Source organism: Macaca fascicularis, chromosome 10 (assembly GCF_037993035.2).
Source record: "Macaca fascicularis isolate 582-1 chromosome 10, T2T-MFA8v1.1".
Classification (NCBI taxonomy): Eukaryota; Metazoa; Chordata; class Mammalia; order Primates; family Cercopithecidae; genus Macaca; species Macaca fascicularis.
Window position 1 is genome coordinate 11,265,638 of NC_088384.1, and position 26,624 is coordinate 11,292,261.

The 26,624-nt window shown below is 46.4% G+C and overlaps 1 protein-coding gene across 2 annotated transcripts; it reads right to left on the minus strand.

Moving 5' to 3' along the window:
• Window positions 1-233: 233 nt before the first annotated feature.
• Window positions 234-21,538, minus strand: ADSL (adenylosuccinate lyase). 2 transcript variants are annotated; one of them, XR_012418711.1, is made up of 13 exons: window positions 21,356-21,538; window positions 18,230-18,433; window positions 15,149-15,193; window positions 13,875-13,954; window positions 8,171-8,342; window positions 7,903-7,949; window positions 6,728-6,818; window positions 5,878-6,132; window positions 5,583-5,730; window positions 4,166-4,256; window positions 2,638-2,727; window positions 1,951-2,127; window positions 234-560 (listed from the first exon to the last, which is right to left on the minus strand). XR_012418711.1 is itself a non-coding variant. In XM_045363584.2 (13 exons), the coding sequence occupies exons 1-13, from the start codon at window positions 21,506-21,508 to the stop codon at window positions 474-476; spliced, it is 1,455 nt and encodes a 484-aa protein (XP_045219519.2). In that variant the 5' UTR covers window positions 21,509-21,538; the 3' UTR covers window positions 234-473. The 2 variants fall into 2 exon arrangements, 1 of the variants encoding a protein (XP_045219519.2); XM_045363584.2 differs by having other exon boundaries at window positions 5,878-5,947.
• Window positions 21,539-26,624: the final 5,086 nt, after the last annotated feature.

A 26,624-nucleotide genomic window follows, 5' to 3' on the forward strand; every position in this document is an offset into this window, starting at 1 on the left:
AAGTATTTACTGTAGTTCCAAACTTCATTACTTATACTAGCCAAAAATAACCGAAATAAAAGGTATATCTGATCATGGACTCAATCACTGAGTCCAGGCTATTTTGCTAGACCTAGATCTAATTCACTTTTAGAGGACAGGACCAGAAATTTCTTGCTACTTTACAAGCAAACGAACACGTGAAAAGGACTAAACTTGAGGCAGCTGGAAAATATGCCTTGAAAGAACAGAGATCAAGTACGAACTACATTTATTATGCAAGTTTGTGTTGTTGTAAACAACAGAGTAAACTTCAATGCTCTTTGTTTCTGCGTTGTTGAGAAATATGAGACTGAGAAATGGGAAAGACCATGGATAGAAGAAAGTGCTGTATTAATTTAAGGTAACAATTCTCGAGGTAAAATAAGGCATTACAGTAACACAATTTTCATGCCTCAGCAATTAATGATTTTTCGTTTAATTCTCTTCCAACTCTAGAGACATAATTCTGCTTTCACCTTCATCACACTTTCATATGGTTTTAACAGGGGATACACCTCCTCTTCTAAGAATCTCTGCACCTGCCAGAGGAAAGCAAATACAAGACAAAAGAAAATGTTAAGATATTAGCAGATAATACCTTTTCCAATGTCAGGTGATACCACTAAAACCTAATTTAATGAAGCTTTTACTCCACCACTAAGCTTGTTTTTTCCTTAACTGCCTATAAGGAATTTCCGCCTAGACACAGGTGATTCAACCACCATGCCCACATGCCCACCAACCTTTCCCGCAAACTGGCCCAGCCTGTGTTCTCTCAGGTGGTTTTGCCATTTCCATCCAACCTAAAAATCACCACAGCTTTCCTCCTGCTTTCCAGCCCTCTTCAAGTAATCAACAAGAGCTTAACCTCCTCTCCCTCCCTGGTCTGCATCTCTCACCACTGCCTTCACTCAAAGCTCTCATCATCTACTGCTTGGTCCGTTGCAGCAGCCTCCTTATTGGTCTCCTACCTCCAGTTCTAGTATTTTAGCCCTCAGTCCTCGCACCTACTGCTTGGTATTCTAATGACCTATTTAAAAAGTATTCACCACTAAGTTTTGAGCTCTCTGAAGATGAGAATTATCCATTCATCTTTATTTTTTGAGACAGGATCTCACTTTGTCACCCAAGCCAGAGGGCAGGGGCATGAACATGGCTCACTGCAGCCTTCATCTCCTAGGCTCAAGCTATCTTCCCGCCTCAGCCCCCTGAGTAGCTGAGACTACAGGTGCACGCCACCACACCTGGCTTTTGTATTTTTTTGTAGAGACGAGTTTTCACCATGTTGCCCAGGATGTTCTTGAACTCCTGAACTCAAGCAATTCTCCTGCCTAGGCCTCCCAAAGTACTGGGATTACTGGTGTGAGCCACTGTGCCCGGCCTATCTATTCATTTTTAAATCCCCAGAATTAAATACAGTATCTGAACACATACTGAGCACCTAGTATATACTCATGCATTTCAATTGTTAAAACACTGAGATATTTACTTTTATCCTGTCAGCCAGTAAATGCCGGAGGTTAGGATTTAACCCAAATCCACCTGACAATAAAACCTAATTCTTTGTCCATTATACCACATTCTCAAGATCAAAACTCCAAAAAATCTACATAAAGAAATACTTAAGGCAGCTAGCTCAAAACAGCCATATCTTGGTCAGTTGTGGGGGCTCACGCCTGTAATCCCAGCACCAGTGCACTCCAGCCTGGGTGAGAGAGAGACTGTCTCCAAAAACAAAACAAAACAGAAACCAAACCCAAATCTCTAAGTTTTAGCCAGCAACCTGCTCTGATTTCCTTCTAACTAGGCCCATTCCCAACATACCTCCTATAAAGCAAAAACATCCAAGAGAGTACCCCAGGTTCTGCAGCCCAGCAGAAAAGAGGCTTCTGGGGACCGCTCCTCGGAAGCGTTCTAATGTATGCTTACCTGCTGGGAGGCACGACCAGTGAAAGAAGAAGGATCCAGTAAACGATCCAACTGGGAGTGAATGGGACTGAAGTAGGCATCAGCCTGGATACGCTCTATGAGGTCATTGTCACCCCCTTCCTGCTTGACCACAGAAGCTGCCTGCTGAGAAAGCACTCTGATTTTCTCATGGCAATCCTGGGAAGACAGTGAAGTATTGTCAGTTCTCCACTAACAGGGCATTTGAACACTTTAAAAAAGTCATCAGATACTTCACATCCATGTAGTCTACACAGCTCTACACAAAAACACCTCCAGGCTGAGGCGGTTCCTGTGTCTGTCTCTACCAGGGTCTTCGCTACTCTGCCCACATCTTAGGACAAGCCTGAAATGGATGCCACCCTGCTCTGGCCCTCTTCCATAAAGCCCCATGAATAATTTGCTCTTGTTTCCTGCTCACTTCCTACGGAATGTCAGACCTCATTCCTTCACTAGGAGTGGACTTTTCCTACAAGTGATTAAGTAATTCACTTTAAAAAACTCAGTTCACCACAATCACCCTCCATAGATGGCAGATTATGGCCACTGCTCTGTACCATTACTGTGAAGGTAACGACACGAACACCTTCATCTGCTCTCCCTCATGGAGAAGAGAGCAGGACCAAACATGCACTCTCAACTTAACCAGGAACATGAGAGGTTACAAACCTGGCGGCTACCTCCAGCTTTGACCATGGCCATGATGATGTTCTCTGTGGCCATGAAAGGCAGCTCTTGCCGAATGCGCCGTTCAATTACCTATAGGAAAAGATAAAGTGAATGACCAAGAAAGCTGCCTCAAGGCTAAAGTGATAAACACAGCAGGATGTCAAACAAAATGCACAGCACAGACACTAACTACCACATTATGGAGACAGAAATGGGTTGTTTTATTCTACATGATGTTTTTTCAGTTTTCTTACTAACTCAGACTTTTGATTTTTTTTTTTTTTTTGAGACAGTCTCGCTCTGTCGCCCAGGCTGGAGTGCAGTGGCACAATCTCCACTCACTGCAAGCTCCGCCTCCCGGGTTCACACCATTCTCCTGCCTCAGCCTCCCCGCCCGCCACCACGCCCGGCTAATTTTTCTATTTTTAGTAGAGACGGGGTTTCACCGTGTTAGCCAGGATGGTCTCGATCTCCTGACCTGGTGATCCACCCACCTCAGCCTCCCAAAGTGCTGGGATTACAGGTGTGAGCCACCGTGCCCAGCCAGACTTTTTTTAAAAAGGGAATATTAACTTAAAAAGTTGCCACATAGAAAGTGGCATGATCTTGGCTCACTGCAACTTCTACCTCCTGGGTTCAAGCAATTCTCCTGCCTCAGCCTCCTGAGTAGCTGGGATTACAGGCACACACCACCACGCCCAGCTAATTTTTGTATTTTTAGTAGAGACAGGGTTTCACCATGTTGGCCAGGCTAGTCTTGAACTCCTGACCTCAGGTGATCCGCCTGCCTCGGCCTCCCAAAGTGCTGGAATTACAGGCGTGAGCACCGCACCCGGCCTTAAATAATTCTTTTTTTTTTTGAGACGGAGTCTGGCTCTGTCACCCAGGCTGGAGTGCAATGGCCAGATCTCAGCTCACTGCAAGCTCCACCTCCCCGGCTTACGCCATTCTCCTGTCTCAGCCTCCCGAGTAGCTGGGACTACAGGCACCCGCCATGTCGCCCGGCTAGTTTTTTATATTTTTTTTTAGTAGAGACGGGGTTTCACTGTGTTAGCCAGGATGGTCTCGATCTCCTGACCTCGTGATCCGCCCATCTCGGCCTCCCAAAGTGCTGGGATTACAGGCTTGAGCCACCAGGCCCGGCCTAAATAATTCTTAAAACCCCTATATGCTACATATCAGTGCTCAGCCTCAAGAGCTAAGTATAGGAGAGAAATAAACCCATCTGCCTCAGGTACTTAAAAACAGGCAAATGGAGCCATCTACTCTGCCTAGTCACACCAGAGCTGATGATTCATGCTGCGAGATAGTTTAAAGGCAATTTAAAATACTTCTTTTTCTGTTTCTATAAATGTGTCTATGAATTCCACAGAGCTAGTTCCCTAGAGCTTATGAACTGAAGGATGAGCTCGGGTGGGAAGAACGCCTATCGGATCAGAATGCAGCTCCCTCAACACACCCCAGAGCACCCTCCCTCCCACATTCTAACCCCTCCCTAATACTTTACTTTTTAATTGAAGCTTCTTACTTTGGGGTACACTACCAATCCTTCAGAAATGTTCTGCAGCGTATTCAGTATAGTATCTGCAGTAAGAAATGCCTCGGCCAAACAGATCCGTCTAGAAAACAAATAGCCATTCAGTATCTCTTTAAACAAATAATTTCAGTGAAATGCAGAGTGTGTCCCAACAAGTTGCCCTACTGACTGTACTCTCTGGATAATTTCCTTCAATCTCATGATTACCCCAATGACCTCATGACCCTCAAGTCTGTCGCCTCTAGGCCAGACCACTTGCCTAAGTGCCAGACCTTATACCTACTGAGACGTCTACCCGGTTGATCCATAGGTACCTCAATCCCCAAACTGAACTCAGCCACTGTCATTCTTCTTACTCACCATTACAAACCTGCCATTCCTCCCTCGCAGGTCCTGCCTCAGCAAATGACAGTAGCGCCCCAGTCACCAAATTCTTTATACTCACTCCGGTCAACCACCAGGGCTGGCCAGTCTGCCTTCAACTCTGGATCTATATCCTTCCTCTCCATTGACATGGCACCTGCACCAACGTGGCCTCGGACTTTTAAAGTAGCCCCTAACTTGTTCTGACGTGATCCCTGTCTCCTTAGAGCCAACTCTCCAAACTGCTGCCAGGGTCTTTTAGCAGGCAAATCAGCAGACCCCCAGGGTCACACCTTGCTAAAAAGTATTCAGTGGCTGACTTCTGAGTGAGTTCACATGACTTATCTCCAGAGATAAATCCTAGATTATGCACAGATCCCAGAAAGCTAGGTCTAACTATACATCTGTATCCACTCAGCACAATGCAAGCAGGCGAGAGTAATGCCAGTCTGCTTTAAATGAGTATTAACACGAAACAGAAAATGATGTGCACATTGGTACCTCATCAGCAGTACAGATTATTTCAGACTCATCTCATAGCTTATCAAGATGTCATTGTGCCTAAACACCACAACTGACATCTATCTGCCTTCAGAAAAGACCCAGAAGACCTTTCGTAAACTGGCTACTATCTGTGACCATGTCCTGCCCCACCTCCTGGCACATGTTGATTTCATTCCCCAGGGCTACTCAAGTAGTAGTAACTCCCTCAAGTGTGTTTTCTCCTGCTTTGTGCCTTTATAATGCTCCCGATCTTGTCTTTAAAAGATGCATGTATTTCTTAAGTCTTAAGGCACCACCTCTACTGTGAAGCGTTCTGACTCCTCAAGCACTATGCCTTCCTCTCTGCTCCACAGTACCCAGTACACACTCCAATTGTAACACTTATCACACTGTCTTTTCTGTGTTTTTGCCTCCCCGCTAGACTCTGGGCTCCTTGGGGATAAGGAGACTGTAGAGATGCTCAAATATGTCCTTTTACTTCTAGGTCCCTCCTTCAGACCTCCTCTCAACTTGGTGTATGTGACGTCCCTGCACCACTGACCGGTTGGCACTATCATCCAGTGTCCGTTCAAACCACTGGACAGATGCTGTCTGTAGCGGGTCCATGACAAGGGTCATCAGGTGGCGGGCAAGACTGCAGCAACGTTCTGAACGCATGGGATTCCGCTTGTATGGCATCGCACTCGAGCCTGCCCATGTAAAAAAGGACAAGATGCAAAGGCAGAGAGACTTCAGAGGATAGTGAGTAGGCAAGCATGCTGCTGAATGAGCTCTCAGCCCCCATCCACAGCCCTCCAGCCGCTCTGTGTGCTCACAGGTCTCTACACAGCACTCACCAATCTGCTGTTTTTCAAAGGGTTCCTCCATCTCCTTGAGGTTTGCCAGGAGGCGTATGTCGGTGCAAATCTGGGGGAGGCAGGGGAATAAGCATCATCCCACACTGTCAGTGTGCAGGAGAGTCTGGGAGCCGTGACTAGGCTGATGAAGGAGATGAGCTCTTAGGTGTGCTGCGGCTGAGCTGAAGACCAGCGTGTCCTCCCCAAGAGCTCCTGGAGAGTATCTTACTCAGACTCCTCTCTGTTCCTGAAGGGCTGGGATGACAAATTCAAGGAGCATGAAAACGCTTTTGTGAAACACTGCTTAAGGCATCATGGAAAGACAATCACAAGATTAATTTAGGATGGGCACAGTGCCTCACACCTGTAATCCCAGCACTTTGGGAGGCCGAGGCAGGTGGATCACCTGAGGTCAGGAGTTCAAGACCAGCCTGGCCAACATGGTGAAACCCCGCCTCTACTAAAATAAGACAGGCATGGTGGTGCATGCCTGTAATCCCAGCTACTTGGGAAGCTCGCCTGAACCTAGGGGGCAGAGGCTGCAGTGAGCTGAGATCGTACCACTGCACTCCAGCCTGGGCAACAAGAGTGAAACGCCATCTCAAAAAAAAAAAAAAAAGATTAATTTAATACACCACTGAAAAAGATGGATGTTTTGCAGTACTTGGGATAACTTTAAAGAAAATGCCAAAACTAGTCTTCCCCTTAAGGGTTTCATCTACAGACCACAAATTATTAAACTAATGTATAATATTGCTTGAGAGATGGTTAAGTAAAAGTCTGAGGCTGAAACAGTCTGTCTGTGGTGCCCAGAGCTCCTGTCCCCGCCCCACAAGCTGCCACAACTCACCTTGTGTACTGACGCCCCCAAGCTAGCCAGCACAGACAGTACTTCAATATCCACTTTTCGTGTATATGTCTGCCCTGTGATGATGAAAGCTCTAGAAATAAATAGAAGAGAGACGTATGTTAAAATATTTTAAAGCCATTGCAGTGGTGCATGACTGTAGTCCCAGCTAAGAGGCTAAGGGAGGAGGACTGCTTTAACTCAGGAGGTTGAGGCCAGCCTAAGCATCATTGGGAGACTCTTATAAAATAATAATAATAATTCAAAACATGCCTCTGTCAAACAAGGAAAAACACATCCTAAAGAAAAGCCTGGTCTTATTGGTATGCTAAGTTATACTGAGCCAGTGGACCTGAGTGGTAACTTGCTCCTGAAATAAACTATTCTTCCACCCTTTTCACTAATACTCAGGACACTGGCATGACTCAAGAAGGATACATGGTGCAACATGCCCATGTCCGGCCACAGCTCAATAGAAATGCCTGGGCGAAGCATCCATGGTGGAACCTGGTGGACTCCAATGGAAATGGTCAGATTTAGCCTAACCTGTTGGGGCCCCTAAGTAAAGAAACAAAAATGGTAACAACATGAAAAAAGGTATATTCTAAAGAAACCAGAAGTAAATCATTTTCTTTTTTCCTATAGATTATACAAAAATAGAATGCAGGTCGGGCCTGGTGGCTCATGCCTACAATCCTAGCACTCTGAGAGGCTGAGGCAGGTGGATCGCTTGATCTCAGGAGTTCGAGACCAGCCTGGGCAACATGGTGAAACCCTGTCTCTACAAAAATAATACAAAAATTAGCCAGGCATGCTTGTAGTCATAGCTACTCAGGGGGCTTAGGTGGAAGGACGGCTTGAAGCTGGGAGGTGGAGGCTGCAGTGAGCCGAGATCACACTGCTGCACTCCAGCCTGGGTGACAGAGTAAGACCCTGTCTCAAAAATAATAATAAAATAAAATCCAGAAAATATGTCAGCAAGACGATTGGGGGAAAAACAAAAAAGAATCCAGATAGTAAGAAAATAAAACCCAGGATAGAGACAGAAAAAAAAAAAAAAATGGGTAGAAGAACAAAGGAAGAAAAAGGCAAAAATTATAAGGTCAAATCTAGAGGTATACTGAACACAGGACTTTCATCAACTTAACAGGGAGGTCAACGTATTCCCACTTACCTACCTCTTAAATCCCGCCTTATCTGTCACCATCTTGTCAAGCTGCTCTACCTTGGAAAGAAAAGACACATCCTTATAATAATCCAGGTGTCTAGTATGAGAATGCCCCAACCTGTCATCCTACCCAGGTCTTGCCCCCAACCCCCACAACTTCCTTCCAGTTCAAAGACCCCACCCGTCCCACAATCAATCTCTCCTATCATCCTCAAAGACAGCCTTGTCTCAGGCTCCACCACTGAGTTTCAGTGTCCTGCAGGTCACTTTCTGAATACCTTATGGTCATCTCCCTCAAAGAGTTGCAGGAAACTGGCCTGAGTGCCAGTGGTGCCCTTTACTCCCCGGAAACGCAGGTCATCCCGGACACGCTTCAAGTTCTGGAGATCCATGCAAAGATCCTGAATCCAAAGACAGCAACGTTTCCCCACTGTGGTCAGCTGTGCAGGCCTGAAAACCCAAAGAGAACACACGGAAGTCTCAGACCAACACCTTACATCATCAAGGTTTCATTGCTTCTTTTCATAACCACCATTACCCCTTGGAGGGAGAACAATTTAAGAGATGAAGTAATTGGTAAAGATAAAACAAGAGCTAAAACGTTTAACCAAATAATCGTTACGGAGATTCAATGTCATTTATAAATAGTCAAGGAGTATGAAACTAAAAGGCTATTAGCATAGTTCTTTTTTCATCAAGAGGCAATTTTTAAATTACTATTATTTCTAGACTGGGTCTTGCTCTGTCGCCCAAGCTGGAGTGCAGTGGCATGAACATAGCTGACTGCAGCCACGAACTCCTGGGCTCAAGTGATCCTTCTGCCTCAGCCTTCCATGTAGCTGGGACCACAGGCACGCAATACCACGCCTGGCTAATTTTTAAATTTTTTGTAGTGATGGGGTCTCACTTTGTTGCCCAGGCTGCTCTCAAACTCTATGTCTCAAGCGATCCACCCGCCTCAGCCTCCCAAAGTGTTGGGATTACAGGCATGAGCCACTGTGATGCATGGCAAGAGGCAATTTATCATAAGGGCAGGAACAATGTCCCTTTTGTTCATGGCTATATCCACCGACATTGGTAAGAAATACATCAGAAAGTCGTGTAATATTTGCCAAGTATCTGATATGCTCCTGCTATTGAAAATACAATAAGGAATGACACAGACAGGATCCTTGTCCAATGGCACTTGCTTACATTGTAAACAAGTAAAAAAGAAAACAAAACAAGATTAGGCTGGGCGTAGTGGCTCATGCCTATAATCCCAGCACTTTGGGAGGCTGAGACAGGTGGATCACTTGAGGTCAGGAGTTCGAGACCAGCCTGGCCAACAGAGACAGGGTAAAACCCTGTCTCTACTACAAATACAAAAAATTAGCTGGGTGTGGTAGCAGGTGTTTGTAATTCCAGCTACTTGGGAGGCTGAGGCAGGAGAATCACTTGAACCTGAGAGGCAGAGGCTGCAATGAGCCGAGACTGTGCCACTGCACTCCAGGCTGGGCGACACAGCCAGACTCTGTCTCAAAAAAACAAATTAAAAGAAACGAGATTAATTATTGAGATTTAAGTGCTAAAAGAATAAAAGAACAATGAAGATAATGGTGATGGCTGCTCTAGATTGGAAGTAGAGGAAAGCCTTTGTGAGGAGTCAAGACCCAGTGAGGAGTAGTCACGCGATGGAGAACCACCCCACAACACGCATAAGCAGAGGATGTGAACGTAGCAGCTAGTGGCTTTGTTTCTTGTTAAGCCTAAATCAAAGCAGGGCACCGCGGCTCAGGCCTGTAATCCCAGCACTTTGGGAGGCCAAGGAAGGCAGATCACCTGAGGTCGGGAGTTTGAGACCAGCCTGACCAACATGGAGAAACCCTGTCTCTACTAAAAATACAAAATTAGCCAGGCATAGTGGCGCATGCCTGTAATCCTAGCTACTCGGGAGGCTAAGGCAGGAGAATCACTTGAACCCAGGAGGCAGAGGTTGCGGTGAGTCAAGATTGTGCCATTGCACTCCAGCCTGGACAACAAAAGTGAAACTCCGCGTCAAAAAAAAAAAAAAAAAAAAAGCCTAAATCAAGCCACTGAAGGTCGGTTTCTGAACACAAAACATAATTACGAGGCCAGCTGCGGTGTCTCACGCCTGTAATCCCAGCACTTTAGGAGGTTGAGGTGGGTGGATCACTTGAGGCCAGGAGTTTGAGACCAGCCTGGCTAACATGGCAAAACCCTGTCTCCACAAAAAATACAAAAATTGGCCAAGTGTGGTGGCGCACACCTGTAATCCCAGCTACTTGGGAGGCTGAGGTGGCAGAATCGCTTGAATCCAGGAAGTGGAGGTTGCAGTGAGCCAAGATCGCACAACTGTACTCCAACCTAGGTGACAGAGTGAGATTCTGTCTCAAAACAAAACAAAAAAACAAAATACATAATTATGAATAAATTGTCCTAATGTCCAATTTATTTCTTTTTTGAGACAGGGTCTCACTCTGTCACCCCAGGCTGGCATGCAGTGGTATAATCACAGCTCATTGTAGCCTCAATCTCCTGGGCTCAAGCCATCTTCCCGCCCCAGCCTCCTGAGTAGCTGGAACTACAGGCACAAGCTACCACACCTGGCTAACTTTTTGTTTTTTGTTTTTTTTTTAAGAGCCATGGTCTCCCTATGTTGCCTAAGCTGGTCTCGAACTCCATGCCTCAAACTATCCCCGTCTTGGCCCCCCCAAAGTGCCAAGATTACAGGCCTAAGTCACTATGCCCAGTCTAATTTCTTTTTTTTTTTTTGAGATGAAATCTCGCTGTGTCGCCCAGGCTGGAATGCAGTGGCGCGATCTTGGCTCACTGCAACCTCTGCCTCCCGGGTTCAAGCGATTCTCCTGCCTCAGCCTCCTGAGTAGCTGGGACTACAGGTGTCCGCCACCACACCCAGCTATTTGTGTATTTTTAGTAGAGATGGGGTTTCACCATGTTGGCCAGGCTGGTCTTGATTCCACTTTCTCATGATCCACCTGCCTCAGCCTCCCAAAGTGTTGGGATTACAGGCGTGATCCACTGCACCTGGCCGCCCAGCCTAATTTCTTTCTTTTTCACTGTCACCCAGGCTGGAGTGCAATGGCGCAATCTCGGCTCATGGCAACCTCCGCCTCCCAGGTTCAAACAGTCCTCCTGCCTCAGCCCCCCGAGTAGCTGGGCCTCTACAGGCGTGCGCCACCACATCTGGCTACTTTTTTTTGTATTTTTAGTAGAGACAAGGTTTCACCATGTCAGCCAGGCTGGTCTTGAACTCCTGACCTCAGGTGATCCACCTGCCTTGGCCTCCCAAAGTGCTGGGATTACAGGCATGAGCCACCGTGCCCAGACCCAGCCTAATTTCTAATAGATAACCTAACCTATTCCAAATGGAATTTCTTTCCTCTTAGGCTAATAACACTGACAGCTAGGAACATCAAGGCATAACACTAGGAATGTCCACAGAAGGCACATCACAAGCTACAGTGTATCTCCAAAATTAATCTTATCGTTTTCCTTGTTAACTGCTAACAGATTACTGCTATAAGCAAAGAAAGAAGTAAATTAGCATGGACTTGTTCACAGCAGCATCATTCATAGTAGCCAAAAAGCAGAAATCCCCCAAATGTCCATCAGTTGTTGACAATTGGGTAAATGAAACATGGTACAACCACACAATGGAATGTTTTTCAGTCATAAAAAGAACTGAAGCTCTGATACAACATGGATATTGAAAACAGCAAAAGAAGCCAGACATAAAAGGCCACATATTGTACACGATTCCATTTCTATGAAATGTGTAGAATAGGCAAATGCGTAGATACAAAAAATAGATCAGCGGCTGCCAGCGGGTGGGGAAGGGAGGCATAGGAGTGACTATCAATGGGCATGAGGTTTCTTTTTGGGATGATGAAAATACTCTGAAATTATATAGTGGTAATGATTGCATAATTCTCTAAGTATAGTAAAAACCACTGAATTGTACACTTTAAAAGGGTGAATTCTGTTATGTAAATTATATCTCAATAGTTTTTTTTAATTGCATGAACTGATACACTAAGAGGATGCCTACACATCAACACTGTTTTCTGAGTTCCTAATGGCTACGAACTCTGGCAGCCAATCTCTTCCATTATGCTATCTCCAGAGGAACATTAGAATGCTTCTGTATTTGCTGAGCACTGAGGCAAGAGAGGAAGAGAGGAGCTGTATTTATTTTTTTTTGTTGAGACGGAGTCTTGCTCTGTCGCCCAGGCTGGAGTGCTGTGGCTGGATCTCAGCTCACTGCAAGCTCCGCCTCCCGGGTTTACGCCATTCTCCTGCCTCAGCCTCCCAAGTAGCTGGGACTACAGGCGCCCGCCACCTCGCCCGGCTAGTTTTTTGTATTTTTTTAGTATGGACAGGGTTTCACCGTGTTAGCCAGGATGGTCTCGATCTCCTGACCTCGTGATCCGCCCATCACGGCCTCCCAAAGTGCTGGGATTACAGGCTTGAGCCACTGCGCCCGGCCTAGGAGCTGTAACACAGAGGAAGGAGGATGTGGAGGGAAGCCACTGGCATGGAGCACTTCGTATGAACAAGCACTTCAGGCTACTGCTACCAATAAGTATAGGCCCTGCCTTTAAGAAATACGAAGCTCAAAAGGCTTTCATAAATTATCATATCCTTGTTGCCACAGCAATACACCATCAAAACAGAAGGCAGATGCTAATATACCACTACTCAAACATCACTCAAAACCTGTCACTAGCACTCCAAAATTACACCATCGGCATTTAAAAGGGCTTTATTCAGTAATCATAAAAATACTTGCATATTTTACAAGTAAAAATGCAAAAAGTATGGCTGGGGGCAGTGGCTCACGCCTGTAATCTCATCACTTTGGGAAGCAGGGGTGGGCAGATCACTTGAGGTCAGGAGTTTGAGACCAGCCTGGCTAACATGGTGAAACCCTCTCTCTCCAAACAATACAAAAATTAGCTGGGCGTGGTGGCTGGCGCCTGTAGTACCACCTACTAGGAAGGCTGAGGCGGGAGAATCGTTTGAACCCAGGAGGTAGAGGTTGCAGTGAGCGTGAGCCAAAATCACACCACTGCACTCCAGCCTGGGCGACAGAGCGAGACTCCGTCTCCAAAAACAAAACAAAACAAAACTAAAAACGTAGAAAGAAATTTAATTTTCCTATTATCTCATAAACCAGAGTAATCAACATTTACATCATGGAGTACTTTCAACCAATTTTTGTGCAATTTATAAGCTGTCTTTGTTACCATAACATAAACCTAAGTGCCTTTGCACGTTAGATCTTGTAAGCATCATTTAAATGGTTGCATATTACTCCAACCTATGGATGTACGAATACTATGCCTTACTTATTCTCTTATTGTTGAACATTTCGATGGTTTTCTTTTTTTTTTTTTTTTTGAGACGGAGTCTTGCTCTGTCGCCCAAACTGAAATGCAGTGGTGCGATCTCAGCTCACTGCAACCTCTGCCTCCCAGGTTCAAGTGATTCTCCTGCCTCAGCCTCCTGAGTATCTGGGATTACAGGCGCATGCCACCAAACCTGGCTAATGTTTATATTTTTAGTAGAGACGGGGTTTCACCATGTTGGCCAGGCTGGTGTTGAACTCCTAACCTCAAGGGATCTGCCCACCTTGATCTCCCAAAGTGGTGGGTTTACAGGCATGAGCCACCACACCTGGCCCATTTAGATTGTTTCTAATGCTTACTATCATAAATAATATTTTTCAAGGCTCTTGATATGTTTTTCCCAATGTTTCCCAAAGGAACTGTTATATTTACTCTCTCACCAGTATGTTTTAAGGTAGATATCAGGCTCATTACCCATAAACATCCCAAATTACTTATACTTAAATCATGTTTTCAGATTCTTCACCTCAAGGTTACTGTAGAAAAGACAGAACTCAAGAAGTAGCTGAAAGCCATATGCACATAAACAAGAAGTAATCTTATCACTTACTGGAAATGTGTGAAACCTAACGTGGGTAGACTGGCTCGTTCCTTAGCAAAGTCGGCAAGCCGAGAGATCACTCTGGCAAGCTACAAGAAAGATCATGTGATAGAAAGAGGTTGAATTCAGGTTGTGTTCATTACATAATTAGGAACAAAACTTTTAGATAATTTTGTATAAAATTAGACCTGTAACTCATGAAAGGCAGCAGCCATATCTTTCCATCTTTGTATCCTAAACTGCCTGGAAGAGTTCATAGCAACCAAAATTTGAAAACTGAGTTGACTACCTAAAATGTCATGAACTATTTTAAGACCATGGCAGAAAAACAGAACAAAATCATAATCCTGACCCACATATCCCAGCAACATGCCTTTGGATGCACTCTCTTCATTTAAAAGGCTATGCTTGGGCCCCCACAAGCAAGAAAGGATGACAGCAGCGAAAATGAAGAACTGGCCGGGTGCGGTGGCTCATGCCTGTAATCGCAGCACTTTGGGAGGCCAAGACAGGCGGATCACGAGGTCAGGAGATTGAGACCATCCTGGCTAACATGGTGAAACCCTGTCTCTACTAAAAATACAAAAAAATTAGCCAGGTGTAGTGGTGGGCGCCTGTAGTCCCACCTACTCGGGAGGCTGACGCAGGAGAATGGCGTGAACCCAGGAGGCGGAGCTTGCAGTGAGCTGAGATTGCACCAGTGCACTCCAGCCTGGGTGACTGAGTGAGACTCCGTCTCAAAAAAAAAAAAAAAAAAAAAAAAGGCTATGCTTTAAAAACCATTCACTTACAGTCAGCTGGGTGCAGTGGCTCACACCTGTAATCCCAACACTTTGGAAGGCCAAGACGGGGGGATCCCTTGAGCTCAGGGTTTGAGACCAGCCTGGGCAACATGGCAAAAACCCATTTCTACAAAAAATTAACCAGGCGAGGTGGCATGCACCTGTACTCCCACCTACTTGGGAGACGGAGACAGAATTGTCTGAGCCTGGGAGGCGGAGGCTGCAATGAGCCGTGATCACGCCACTTGACAGAATGAGACTCTGTCTCAAGAAGAAGAAGAAAGGAGAGGGAGGAAGAGAAGAAGAAAGGAGGAGGAGGAGGAAGAGAAGAAAGGACAAGGAGAAGAAACAATTAGTTCTACAGATTAAACACAGGGATGTCGTTCACCTGAAAAAATGATGCTCTATGTAAAAATTTACATTGTGATTTAGTTGTAACTGGTGCCTATCTCCTACCATAGGGAATCTATGGTTGGTAGGAAACATCTCCCAACTCCTTACCTTTGGCAAAAGCAGGTCAAGTGCATTTCTAAGAATAATCAAGTCCTACGAAAGAAAACGCAATGATCTTATATTAAGCAGCTTTGCTCAAACAATATTATTATGTAACACTTTTTGGCCAAAAAGGCTGGGTTGCTCAGCTACCAGCCTATATCACCATTACCAACCCACTAAGCATGCCAGAAAATACTAATACAAGTTGTTCTTTCCTGATTACTGTTTGAAAAGCACGTCAGCTTAACAGTACTACTGGGATCTATAAGGAACAAAACCTTTATACTTAAAAGCCCAGCATGGTGGTGCATGCCTGTACTCTCAGGACTTTGGGAGGCTGAAGCAGGTGGACCACTTGAAGCCAGGAGTTTAAGATCAGTCTGTGCAACAGAGCAAGACTGTCTCTCCAGTATTAAAAAATTTTTCAATTAAAAAAAAAAATGACTGGACAATGTTTAAGTCAACAAGGTTTATGTTTTCCCAGAGGACTGCTTGAGTTTCTGAGAAGCTTCCATATGGTACATTCCATTACTTTCCTCCCCCATTTCTTTTTTTCTTTTTTTTATTTTTAAGTTGGGAGTCTTGCTCTGTCGCTCAGGCTGGAGCTCAGTGGTGCAATCTCAGCTCACTGCAAGTTCCGCCTCCCAGGTTCACGCCATTCTCCTGCCTCAACCTCCCGAGTAGCTGGGACTACAGGCACCCGCCACCACACCCGGCTAATTTTTGGTATTTTTAGTAGAGACAGGGTTTCACCGTTAGCCAGGATGGTCTCGATCACCTGACCTCGTGATCCGCCCACCTTGGCCTCCCAAAGTGCTGGGATTACAGGTGTGAACCACCGCGCTCAGCCTTCCCGGTTTTTTCCTGCCTACAGTTGCTAACAAGGAAAGGAATGACCCAGAATATCAAGGTTTAGGAAACGTAAAGCTGCTTTTGAGGAAGGTTATCTCGAGATGTACATCTTTCAGGTAGCTCCAACACATGTCGATATGAAACAGTAATTATTGAGCCCATCCACACACTGGGTACTGTTTAAAGGATTTTCCAAGTAAGAAGACTGTTCTTCTCCCGTTACCTGACTCGCCAATTACACAAAGATGCCTTTAATTATGTTTAAGACTAAATGAAAGCATTTGGGGCAACTTAAAAATTACTGGCTTATTCCCAAATTGGACATTTATCTGGAATCTAACTTCAACCCCCATGGGTATACTCTGATTAAGAGCACAAGCTAGGTCAGGTGCGGTGGCTCACGTCTGTAATCCCAGGATTTTGGGAGGCTGAGGCAGGACGACTGTTTGAACACAGGAGTTCAAGGCCATTCTGGGCAGCATGGTGAAACACTGTCTCTATAAATATTTTAAAAATTTGCCAGGCGTGGTGGCTCATGCCTGTAATCCCAGCACTTTGAGGGGGCTGAGGCAGGTAGATCGCCTGAGGTCAAGAGTTCGAGACAAGCCTGGCCAACATAGTGAAACCCTGTCTCTACTAAAAATAAAAAAAATTAGCTGGGCGTGGTGGCAGGCGCCTGTAATCTCAGCTACTAGGGAAGCTGAGGCAGGAGAATCGCTTGAACCTGGGAGACGGAGGTTGCAGTGAGCCAAGATCGCGCCATCGCACTCCAGCCTGGGCTACAAGAGCAAAACTGTCTCCAAAAAAAAAAAAAAAATTGATCCCAGCACTTTGGGAGGCCGAGACGGGCGGATCACAAGGTTAGGAGATCGAGACCATCCTGGCGAACACGGTGAAACCCCGTCTCTACTAAAAAAAATACAAAAAACTAGCCGGGCGTGGTGGCGGCACCTGTAGTCCCAGCTACTCGGGAGGCTGAGGCAGGAGAATGGCGGGAACCCGGGGGGCGGAGCTTGCAGTGAGCTGAGATCCGGCCACTGCACTCCAGCCCAGGCGACAGAGCCAGACTCCGTCTCAAAAAAAAAAAAAAATTGTTTTAAATTAGCCCAGTGCAGTGGCACATGCCTGTGGTCCCAGTTACTCAGGAGCCTGAGGTGGGAGAATCGCTTGAGCCCAGAAGGTCAAGACTGCAGTGAGCCATGTTCGTGTCACTGCACTCCAGCCTAGGTGACAGAAGCGAGACCCTGTCTCAAAGCATTTTTTTTTGAGACAGGGTCTTTGAAGGACTTCACAGTCCTTCAAAGGTCTTCGAAGGATTTTATAAGTCCTTTGAAGGCCGGGCGCAGTGGCTCACGCCTGTAATCCCAGCACTTTGGAAGGCCAAGGTGGGCAGACGACCTGAGGCTAGGAGTTCAAGACCAGCCTGACGAACACGGTGAAACCCCTCTCTACTAAAAAGACAAAAATTAGCCAGGCACGGTGGCGGGTGCCTGTAATCCCAGCTACCGGGGAGGTCGAGACGCGAGAATTGCTTGAACCTGGGAGGCAGAGGTTGCAGTGAGCAAGATCGCACCAGTGCACTCCTGCCTGGGTGACAGAGCAAGACTCTGTCTCAAAAAAAAAAAAAAAAAAAATTCCTTTGAAAAATTACCTCAGCCATTAAAATGCTAAGGCTTTGGCTTACATCCAGCAAACCAATGCATAAGCAGGATCTGTAGGTCTTATTTTATAGAGGTCATTTGGTGCTTACAGTTTAGATTGGAAGGACAGTAAAAGCTGAAAAAATTCCTCAGCATTTTCAACCAAGATACCTTTAAAAATAAAGATTTGGCTGGCGTGGTGGCTCACGCCTATAATCCCAGCACTTTGGGAGGCTAAGGTGGGCGGATCATGAGGTCAGGAGATCGAGATCATCCTGGCTAACAGGGTGAAACCCGCCGTCTCTACTAAAAAAATACAAAAAAATTAGCCGGGCGTGGTGGTGGGTGCCTGTAGTCCCAGCTACTTGGGAGGCTGAGGCAGGAGGATGGCGTGAACCTGGGAGGTGGAGCCTGCAGTGAGCCGAGATCCCGCCACTGCACTCCAGCCTGGGCGGCAGAGGGAGACTGTCTCAAAAAAAAAAAAAAAAAACAACACAAATTTATAGTTTCACTTCCTAAACTGGACAACATCAAATAAAATTGACAAATACATTCTAGAGACTGAGTTTTAAGTATAAACAACACGGGCACCTACAGTATTGTCTCCAACATAGCAAGAAGTGGCACCAAGGTGAATAATGCCTGCAGCTTTTGGACAGCAGTGGCCAAACGTGTGCACGTGAGCCATCACATCATGTCGTAATCGTTTCTCTTCCTCAGCTGCCATCTTGAAGTCGATGTTGTCCAGGTTTGATTTCATCTCCTGGATTTGTTCATCTGTGATAGGCAAACCCAATGTCTGCAGAATAGGCAAAATAAAATAAAATAGACTCAGTGTCACAGTTATTTGAATGAAGTGACACCAAGGAAAAAAACTGATTCATGTTAGCAGCAATACCCTATCTCCCAACCCTTAAATTAAAATTTAAGGCAACCGAGTTGAAAGTCCACTGGCCGGGGGTAGTGGGGTCGAGGGGTGGTGGGAGAGACCTTCTCAATGAACCATGGGAAAGTATACTCTAAGTATAGCGCCAAGAAATAAAACAACAACATAATCCTGCTCTTGACTGTTCCTTCTGCCCAAGACCTCTGCTTGGTTCACTCCCTCACACATTCTGGTCTCTGGAATCAAATGTCATCTCCTCAGAGAGGTCTTCCCTGACTTCAGTGTAAAACACCCTCTGTGTCACTCTCTATCCCTGGCCTGGTTTTATTTACAGCACTTAAAAACCACATGACATTTTTTACATATTTATTAACCTGTCATTTCCCTCTAGAATGAATACTTCTTGAGGAGCTTTGTTTTATTCATTGCTTAATCCTTAGTGCTTGGCACGGTGGTGGCCATGTTACTTAGATGGATTTACTTTGAGAAACCAAATTTAAGAATTCTGTAAGTAGTTTTGCCAGGAAATTATGTACAGCAAATGAGTGCAACTGAAAGCAATTTCAGGAGATACTGATGAGAAAATAAACACGTCAATGTCTTACATTCATCCATCACTGGAAAAATTAGGCTGCAGAAAACAGCTGGCAGCCCACAGGCAACTCGGAACTTGGATCCAAGGGTTGAATATAAACAGTGGTGAAACTGATTTAAACCTCACTTGAAACTTGCAAACAGTGACTCGGGGAAGGATCTTACATCTTAGACCTCTTTTATCTAAGAGAGGAGCTACTAGCCAGATACGGCTATTTAATTTAATTTGATTAATTAAAAAGTATTGGAAAATATTTATAAGTAAAAAGTCAGGCCAGGTATGGTGGCTCACATCTTTGGGAGGTCAAGGCGGGTGAATCGCTTGAGTCCAGAAGTTCTAGACCACACTGGAAAACATAGTGAGACCCGTCTCTACAAAAAAAAAAAACAACACAAAAATTTGCCAGCCATGGTGGCGTGCACCTCTAGTTCCAGCTTGGGAGGCTGAGGTGGGAGGACAGCTTGAGCCCAGGACGCAGAGGTTGCAATGAGCCGAGATTGTGCCACTGCACTCCAGCCTGGGCAACACAGCCAGACACAGTCTCAGAAACTAAACAAAAACAAATAAAAGCAAAAAGTCAGTTTCTCAGTCACACTAGCTGCATTTCAAGTACTCGGCAGCCACATGTGGCAGCACTGCCTGGAACTTTACAGTCACAGAAGACAGGACACCTCTTGACTCCTTCCAAAGCAAAGCAGCAGAGGGCAGCATGGCCATACTGCTTCCTCCCCTGAAGCAATGTATCTTTTCAAAATTCATACTTTCCTTACTGCGAATTTTCTGCATTCCTCCTAATCTCTTATTCTCCAAGTTTTTTCTTAGCTACTAAGTTATTATGCAATTTATGGTAAACGTGACCTAATAGATAATCCAAAGCTAAAATTGTATGCGTTTCAGGCAAACAGAGGAAAGAAGACATACTCAGACTCTACATTCCAACTCCAGCTTGAAGCCATTTACTAGCTTTGGCGACCCTGGCAAAGTCTTGAGTACCACTACCCTCATCTACAGAATGGAGTATCAGATGAAGTAGAAAGAGTACACGCTAGTACATCACAAATCACAACACATGATGAAGGTCTACTACTATCGCTATCTACGCCAAGAGTTTATTAACTTGATGCTCCATTCTTTCATCTGTAAAACAGGTACAGTATTTAATACCTACTCTTCACGGTTGTTTGGAGGATTAATGAGCGATCATGTGTAAAGGGTTAAGACAGTACCTGGGTCTCAGAAGGCACTATATGAATGTCTGCTATTATTGTAGTGTATAGCCCAATATTTCGGAGGGCAGTGATAAGGGGAGGGCAGGGAATCTAGAATGAAAGTTTCCTGTTTCGAGAGTTCCATTGTACGGGTCCTAGACACAAACTCAGATTGTTTCCGTGCTTAGTGTGCCGTTTGAGAGAGCATTGCCAACTTGCTCGTTGTGGCACTTTCCTCTGAAACTTGAGGAGAAACATTATCGCTCTCTGGATCACCTTCAGTTTGCTTCAACTCTTCTGGAGCTATTTCTGAAACCGCTGGGCTAAGGAGTTCTCAAACAGCCCTTAGAAAAGAAACTATAAAACCCGTTTAATAAACCCCTACCCAGAGTCTTCTCCTCAGACGCAAAGCGCAGCCCAGTGAGGCGGAAATGGTGGCCTAGAAAACACGCATTCCAGTCTTGTCACTTGTCACTAACTGCATAACTGTGGAAGACCAAGGGGCTACGTGCTCAGCTCAGGCTCTGGACTGCACCCAGGTTCAAATCCCAGTTCCGCGCCTAATAGCTGCATGGGCTAGGGCAAACAACATGCTGTCTGGGCTTGGTGTTCTCCCCTGCAATGTAGGAAAAACACAATCAAGCCTGCAAGATCTTCATGGATTACACGAGAAAAGATGCGTGAAATAATGAGCACAACGGTACGAAACAAGCGCTCGGTGTCTGTCGTTAGCAGCGTACTCCTGCGGGGATGACCAAGGTGAATTCTCTGAAACTGCAAGCTGAATTTCTCCCAGCCGCCTCCGCGTCTCGAACCCTCTCGGACTAAGAACATGTGAGGCAACAGGTGGCGGCTCCCGGGCCACCTGCCCTTGCTTTCCTGGGGCCGCAGCTCCTCAGGACAGGGAACACCCAGCTGAAAATAGCCCGGCCGCAGCTCCGGGGTGGCTAAGCCCAGCCCGGCACAGAGCCCGGCACGTGCTGGGGCGGTCCCGTCCCTCCCGGCCCAGCCCCTCAGCCCAGGGTCCGTTACCTGCTCAGCCTCCGCCAGCCACAGCCACAGCTGCCGCCATGTCCGGAATTTATACCTGTCGCTAAACACGAAGCACATCTCCGGGCTCGCATAGCGGGAGGCAAGAGGTGAGCGGTAGCTGTCGGGCGAACCATGATCGCTTACAGCAGCCATGCCGACCCCGCGACCACGCCAGGATAGACTGGACCCGGGAAGAGCGGAAGCGGAAACCCGGAGGCCGGGGCAGGACGGGGCGGGGCGGGACTTCCTTCACGCGGTCCAGCTTTCTGGGTTCCGGGCGCGCTGGGCGCTGCCGGCTGCCGATTATCTCGGCTGCTTCTGCCTGAAAGTTGACGTGGTTCGCTTCTTTGGCCAGAAACATGATTGGTGCTTCCTACGTTACTTAGCCGCGCTGCACTTTAGTTTTCCTGTCTGTAAAAAGCTACATTAAGACTTGCCCCGGCCGGGCGCGGTGGCTCAAGCTTGTAATCCAGCACTGTGGGGGCCCCAGACGGGAGAATCGCTTGAGGCCAGCAAATCGAGACCAGCCTGGGCATCACTGGGAGACCCTCCCATCTCTTAAAAAAAAAAAAAAAAAAAAAAAAAAAAAAAAAAAAGGCCGGGCGCGGTGGCTCAAGCCTGTAATCCCAGCACTTTGGGAGGCCGAGACGGGCGGATCACGAGGTCAGGAGATCGAGACCATCCTGGCTAACACGGTGAAACGCCGTCTCTACTAAAAATACAAAAAACTAGCCGGGCGAGGTGGCGGGCGCCTGTAGTCCCAGCTACTTGGGAGGCTGAGGCAGGAGAATGGCGTGAACCCGGGAGGCGGAGCTTGCAGTGAGCTGAGATCCGGCCACTGCACTCCAGCCTGGGCGACAGAGCGAGACTCCGTCTCAAAAAAAAAAAAAAAAAAAAAAAAAAAAGCCTGCCTTTCGGGTTGTGCGGATTCAGTGTTAGAGCGGTGTCTGGCACTCTTGGAAGGCCGTGTGTGCGCTTGCTGTTACTCTTATTGCCGTCGCCCCACCCACTCCTGCCCGCCTCGCACAGAGCTCGGCTCTAAGGAGAAATGAAGATACCCAAGGGAAATCGGCATTTACTGCGCCCCCAGTAAGCTGGATGCGGTGGCCTACGCCTGTAATCCTAGCACTTTGGGAGGCCGAGGCAGGCAGATTGCCTGAACTCAGGAGTTTGAGACCAGCCTGGGCAACACAGTGAAACCCCGTCTCTACTAAAATACAAAAAATTAGTCGGGCGTGGCGGCGTGTGCCTGTAGTCCCAGCTACTTGGGAGGCTGGGACAGGAGAATTTCTTGAACCCGGGAGGCGGAGGTTGCAGTGAGCCAAGATCGCGCCACTGCACTCCAGCCTGGGCGACAGAGCGAGACTCTGTCTCCAAAAAATAAAAAAAATTAAATAGATAGAAATAGAGACACTCAAATGGCCCTTTTGTTTTGTTATGTTTTTGACAGGGTCTTGCTATGTTGCTCGGTCTGTAGTGCCAGTGGGGTGATCATACAGGAAGGGGTTCATCTGGAGCTGTTAAGAGCCAGGTGTCTCAGCTGGGCACGGTGACTCACGCCTGTAATCCCAGCACTTTGGAGGCTGAGCAGGGCAGATCATTTGAGTCCAGGAGTTGGAGACCAGCTTGAGCAACATGATGAAACACGGTCTCTACAAAAAATACAAAAATTAAGTGGGCCTGGTGGTGTGCACCTGTAGTCCCAGCTACTTGGGAGGCTGAGGTGGGAGAATCACTTGAGCCCAGGATGTTGAGGGTGCAGTAAGCCATGATTGTGCCACTACAGCTTAGGCAACAGAGACCCTGTCTCAAAAACAAAACAAACAAAAAGAGCCGGGTGCCTACACCCTCTCCATCTGCACTTAACTCCTAGCTCTCTGCCTTTTATGTGAGGAATCTAAAAACACTCAAGCCAGGTGTGGTGGCTCACGCCTGTAATCCCAGCACTTTGAGAGGCTGAGGCGGGAAGATTGCTTGAGCCTAGTACTGTGCTGCTTTGAAATTTCCTGTTTCTGAGTGCCTTACTGAAATGAGACCTGTGGTGGAATTCCAATTTGAACTCCCAGTTTATTTGCTGAGAGTTAACTTCCCTTTTCCAATAGCCATAATATTTCTAGAATATTAAAAGTACAGATTAAGGGCCAGGCGCGGTGGCTCACACCTGTAATCCCAGCACTTTGGGAGGCTGAGGCAGGTGGATCACCTGAGGTCAGGAGTTCGAGACCAGTCTGGCCAACATGGTGAAACCCATCTCTACTCAAAATACAAAAATTAGCCAGGCGTGGTGGCAGGTGTCTGTAATCTGCTACTCAGGAGGCTGAGGCAGGAGAATCACTTGAACTCAGGAGGTGGAGGTTGCAGTGGGCCGAGATTGTGCCACTGCACTCCAGCCTGGGCAACAGAGTGTGACTCCAGCTTAAAAAAAAAAAAAAAAAAAGTACATGTTTAGATCTCAAGGCTTCAAGATCTTTTCTTTGACAATAAATTCTTTTCCAGTCATCTTCCCATTCCTGCTTTCATTCACAGATTCACTGAAAAACATATGGAGCACCCATGATAGTGTTCTCCCTCCCCACCTCTGGGCTTTCTTAGATGCTGAGTGACCTCCCGGCTTCTCTTTTTTTTTTTTTTTTTTGAGACGGAGTTTCACTCTTGTTGTCCAGGCTGGAGTGCAATGGTGCGATCTCCGTTCACTGCAACCTCCACCTCCCTAGTTCGAGTGATTCTCCCGCCTTAGCCTTGCGAGTAGCTGGGATTACAGGCATGTGCCACCACGCCTGGCTAATTTTGTTTTATTTTATTTTATTTTTATTTTTGTAGAGACGGAGTTTCTCCATGTTGGTTAGGCTGGTCTTGAACTCCCGAACTCAGGTGATCCACCCGCCTCAACCTCCCAAAGTGCTGGGATTACACGTGTGAGCCACCATGCCTGGCTAGATGTTGAGACCTCCCGGCTTGTTTCAAAACTCTTACCAGAATTCAGTGTTGCTTGCCTTGGTCATTGATGGCAAACTCGGGGCAAGAGATCATGTCTCTGTTCCTGGCACTAAGCTCCAAACCTGGCATAGCATAGGTGCTCAGTAAATGTTTGCTGGATGAATAAATGCTGCCCCAAAGGAGCCTAGCCCAGTAAGAGAAATACCGCCCACAATAGCCATGCTACCCGTTAGATTCTGACACTATACTTCCTCTTCCTCCACACCTCCTCGGTGTCCTCATTCCCTGGCTTGTTCATGTCTCCACCTGAACTCCAGAGTTAGCTGTCACAATTGACTACAGCGCCAATTTCAGAATATTCAGGCCATCAGAGAAGCCTGTCAGTCACCTGGACTCATCACCAAAGTCTTCTTCCACCTCCCCTCAGAAGACTGTTTTTGGGGGTGAGGGCAATCATAGTTCTGGAAAGATGAAGAATTTGCTCCATGAAACTCCCCACTCTTTGTTTGGAGAGTGCTTCCCACACACTCATTGCTTGGATATACTGTGATAAATTTACTTTCCTCATTTTCCACCAATGCCCCTTGTAAAAGGTGGAAAGATAATACAATCTGAAGAGAAACCAGAGCATGCACACCCATGCCCATTGTAAACTCAATGATCTCAGTCTTCTAGCCCTCTCTTCTTCCTTTGCTTCACTTTGCTGTTACTTTTCCTCCTCCAAACAAGTTTCTACCCAAATCTTCTTCCTCATTCAGGAAAAGATCTTGCTCGATAATTTTGTCTTGTATCTTTCATCACCCCAGTTCTGTCTCCCTTCTCCTCTTTTATTTTTCAAGACCTTGTCTCAGGCTATTCTTTTAGAAATGGGGTATGTCACCCAGGCTAGAAGACAGTGGCATGATCATAGCTCACTGCTGCCTTTAACTCCTGTGCACAAGCAATCCTCCCACTTCAGCTTCCCCAGTAGCTAGGACTACAGGCACATGCCATCGCCTTCATCTACTTTTGTTTACTTATTAACATAGAGACGGGGTCTTGTTATGTTGCCCAGTTGGTCTCAAACTTCTGGCCTCAAGTGATCCTCCCACCTCAACCTCCCGAATGGATGGGATTACAGACATGAGCCACTGCACTCAGCTCCTCTGAGGGTTGTTTGTTTGTAAATGCCTACGTCTCTTCCACTATAGGAACATCTTCACTTGCCCTGGTAACTCCTTAACATGGAGTCCTCATTTTCTGTCTGCCTCTTCACCAACCATTCCTGGCACTACCACTTATTAGCTGTGTTACTTGGGGAAGTTACTTATCTTTCAGCACATGAGTCTTCTCACCTATAAAATGTGACTGATGATCCCAGGTGTTAGATGCAATAGCAAAAATAGATGCTGGCTCCCTAGCTCACTGTCTGGGACTCCTGTGCTCAACAAATCGTTCCCCACCCCACTTCATTCTTTAGCACCGAGGTGCAACTTCTGCTCTCTCCCCTTCTTCCAAATCAAACTATTCTTAATTACCAATAACCTTCTCTAACAGACCAATCAAAATGTCCTTTTCCATAATATGTACTTGTTTGCCTCATTAAAGGTGTGGGGGATGATGCAGGGAATGGAATAGACAAGGACAGTACTAGTAGCAGAATTTCCCAATGTACATCTTTATGTCATTTTGACTTTTGACCCAAATACGTTTTTTTTTTTTCTTTTTCCTCTACTCATTCATCCTTCCTGGCTAAGTATTTAGCATTTTTGACAATTTTCCTCCTGTCTGCTTTGAAAACTAAACTGTACTGATTTTCCCCCCTTTCTGACTGCTTAGCCTTTTTTTGTTTTTTGTTTTGTTTTTTGTTTTGAGACAGGGTCTTGCTGTGTCGCTCAGGCTGGAGTGCAGTGGCATGATCATGGCTCACTGCATCCTCAACCTCCTGGGCTAAAGCAATCCTCTTGTCTCAGCCTCCCAGGTACCTGAGACCATAGACACGCACCACCATGCCCAGCTATTTTTGGCAGACACAGGGTCTTGCTATGTTGCCCAGGCTGGTCTTGAACACCTGAGCTCAAGTGATCAGTCCACCTCAGCCACCCAAAGTGATGGGATTACAGGCGTGAGTCAATGCACCCGGCCTCTTAGTTGCCTTTTGAAGAGGCTTCTCCTCTCACTCCTGGAAAAGAAGTAGGGGAAGTTTCCTCAAGATTTGATCCATTTGGGAGGCTGAGGTGGGTGGATGACTTGAGGTCAGGAGTTCAAAACCAGCCTGGCCAACATGGTGAAACCCCACCTCTACTAAAAAAAAAAAAAAAAAAAATTAGTCGGGCGTGGTGACGAGTGCTTG

Coding starts and splice junctions, on each gene's coding strand:
- ADSL (XM_045363584.2), bottom strand. CDS start 21,508: ATGGCTGCTGTAAGCGATCATGGTTCGCCCGACAGCTACCGCTCACCT. Junction 8,343..13,874: donor TTAGGTTTCACACATTTCCA/GTAAGTGATAAG, acceptor TTGGGTTTTCAG/GCCTGCACAGCTGACCACAG. Junction 561..1,950: donor CTGGTCGTGCCTCCCAGCAG/GTAAGCATACAT, acceptor TTCCTCTGGCAG/GTGCAGAGATTCTTAGAAGA.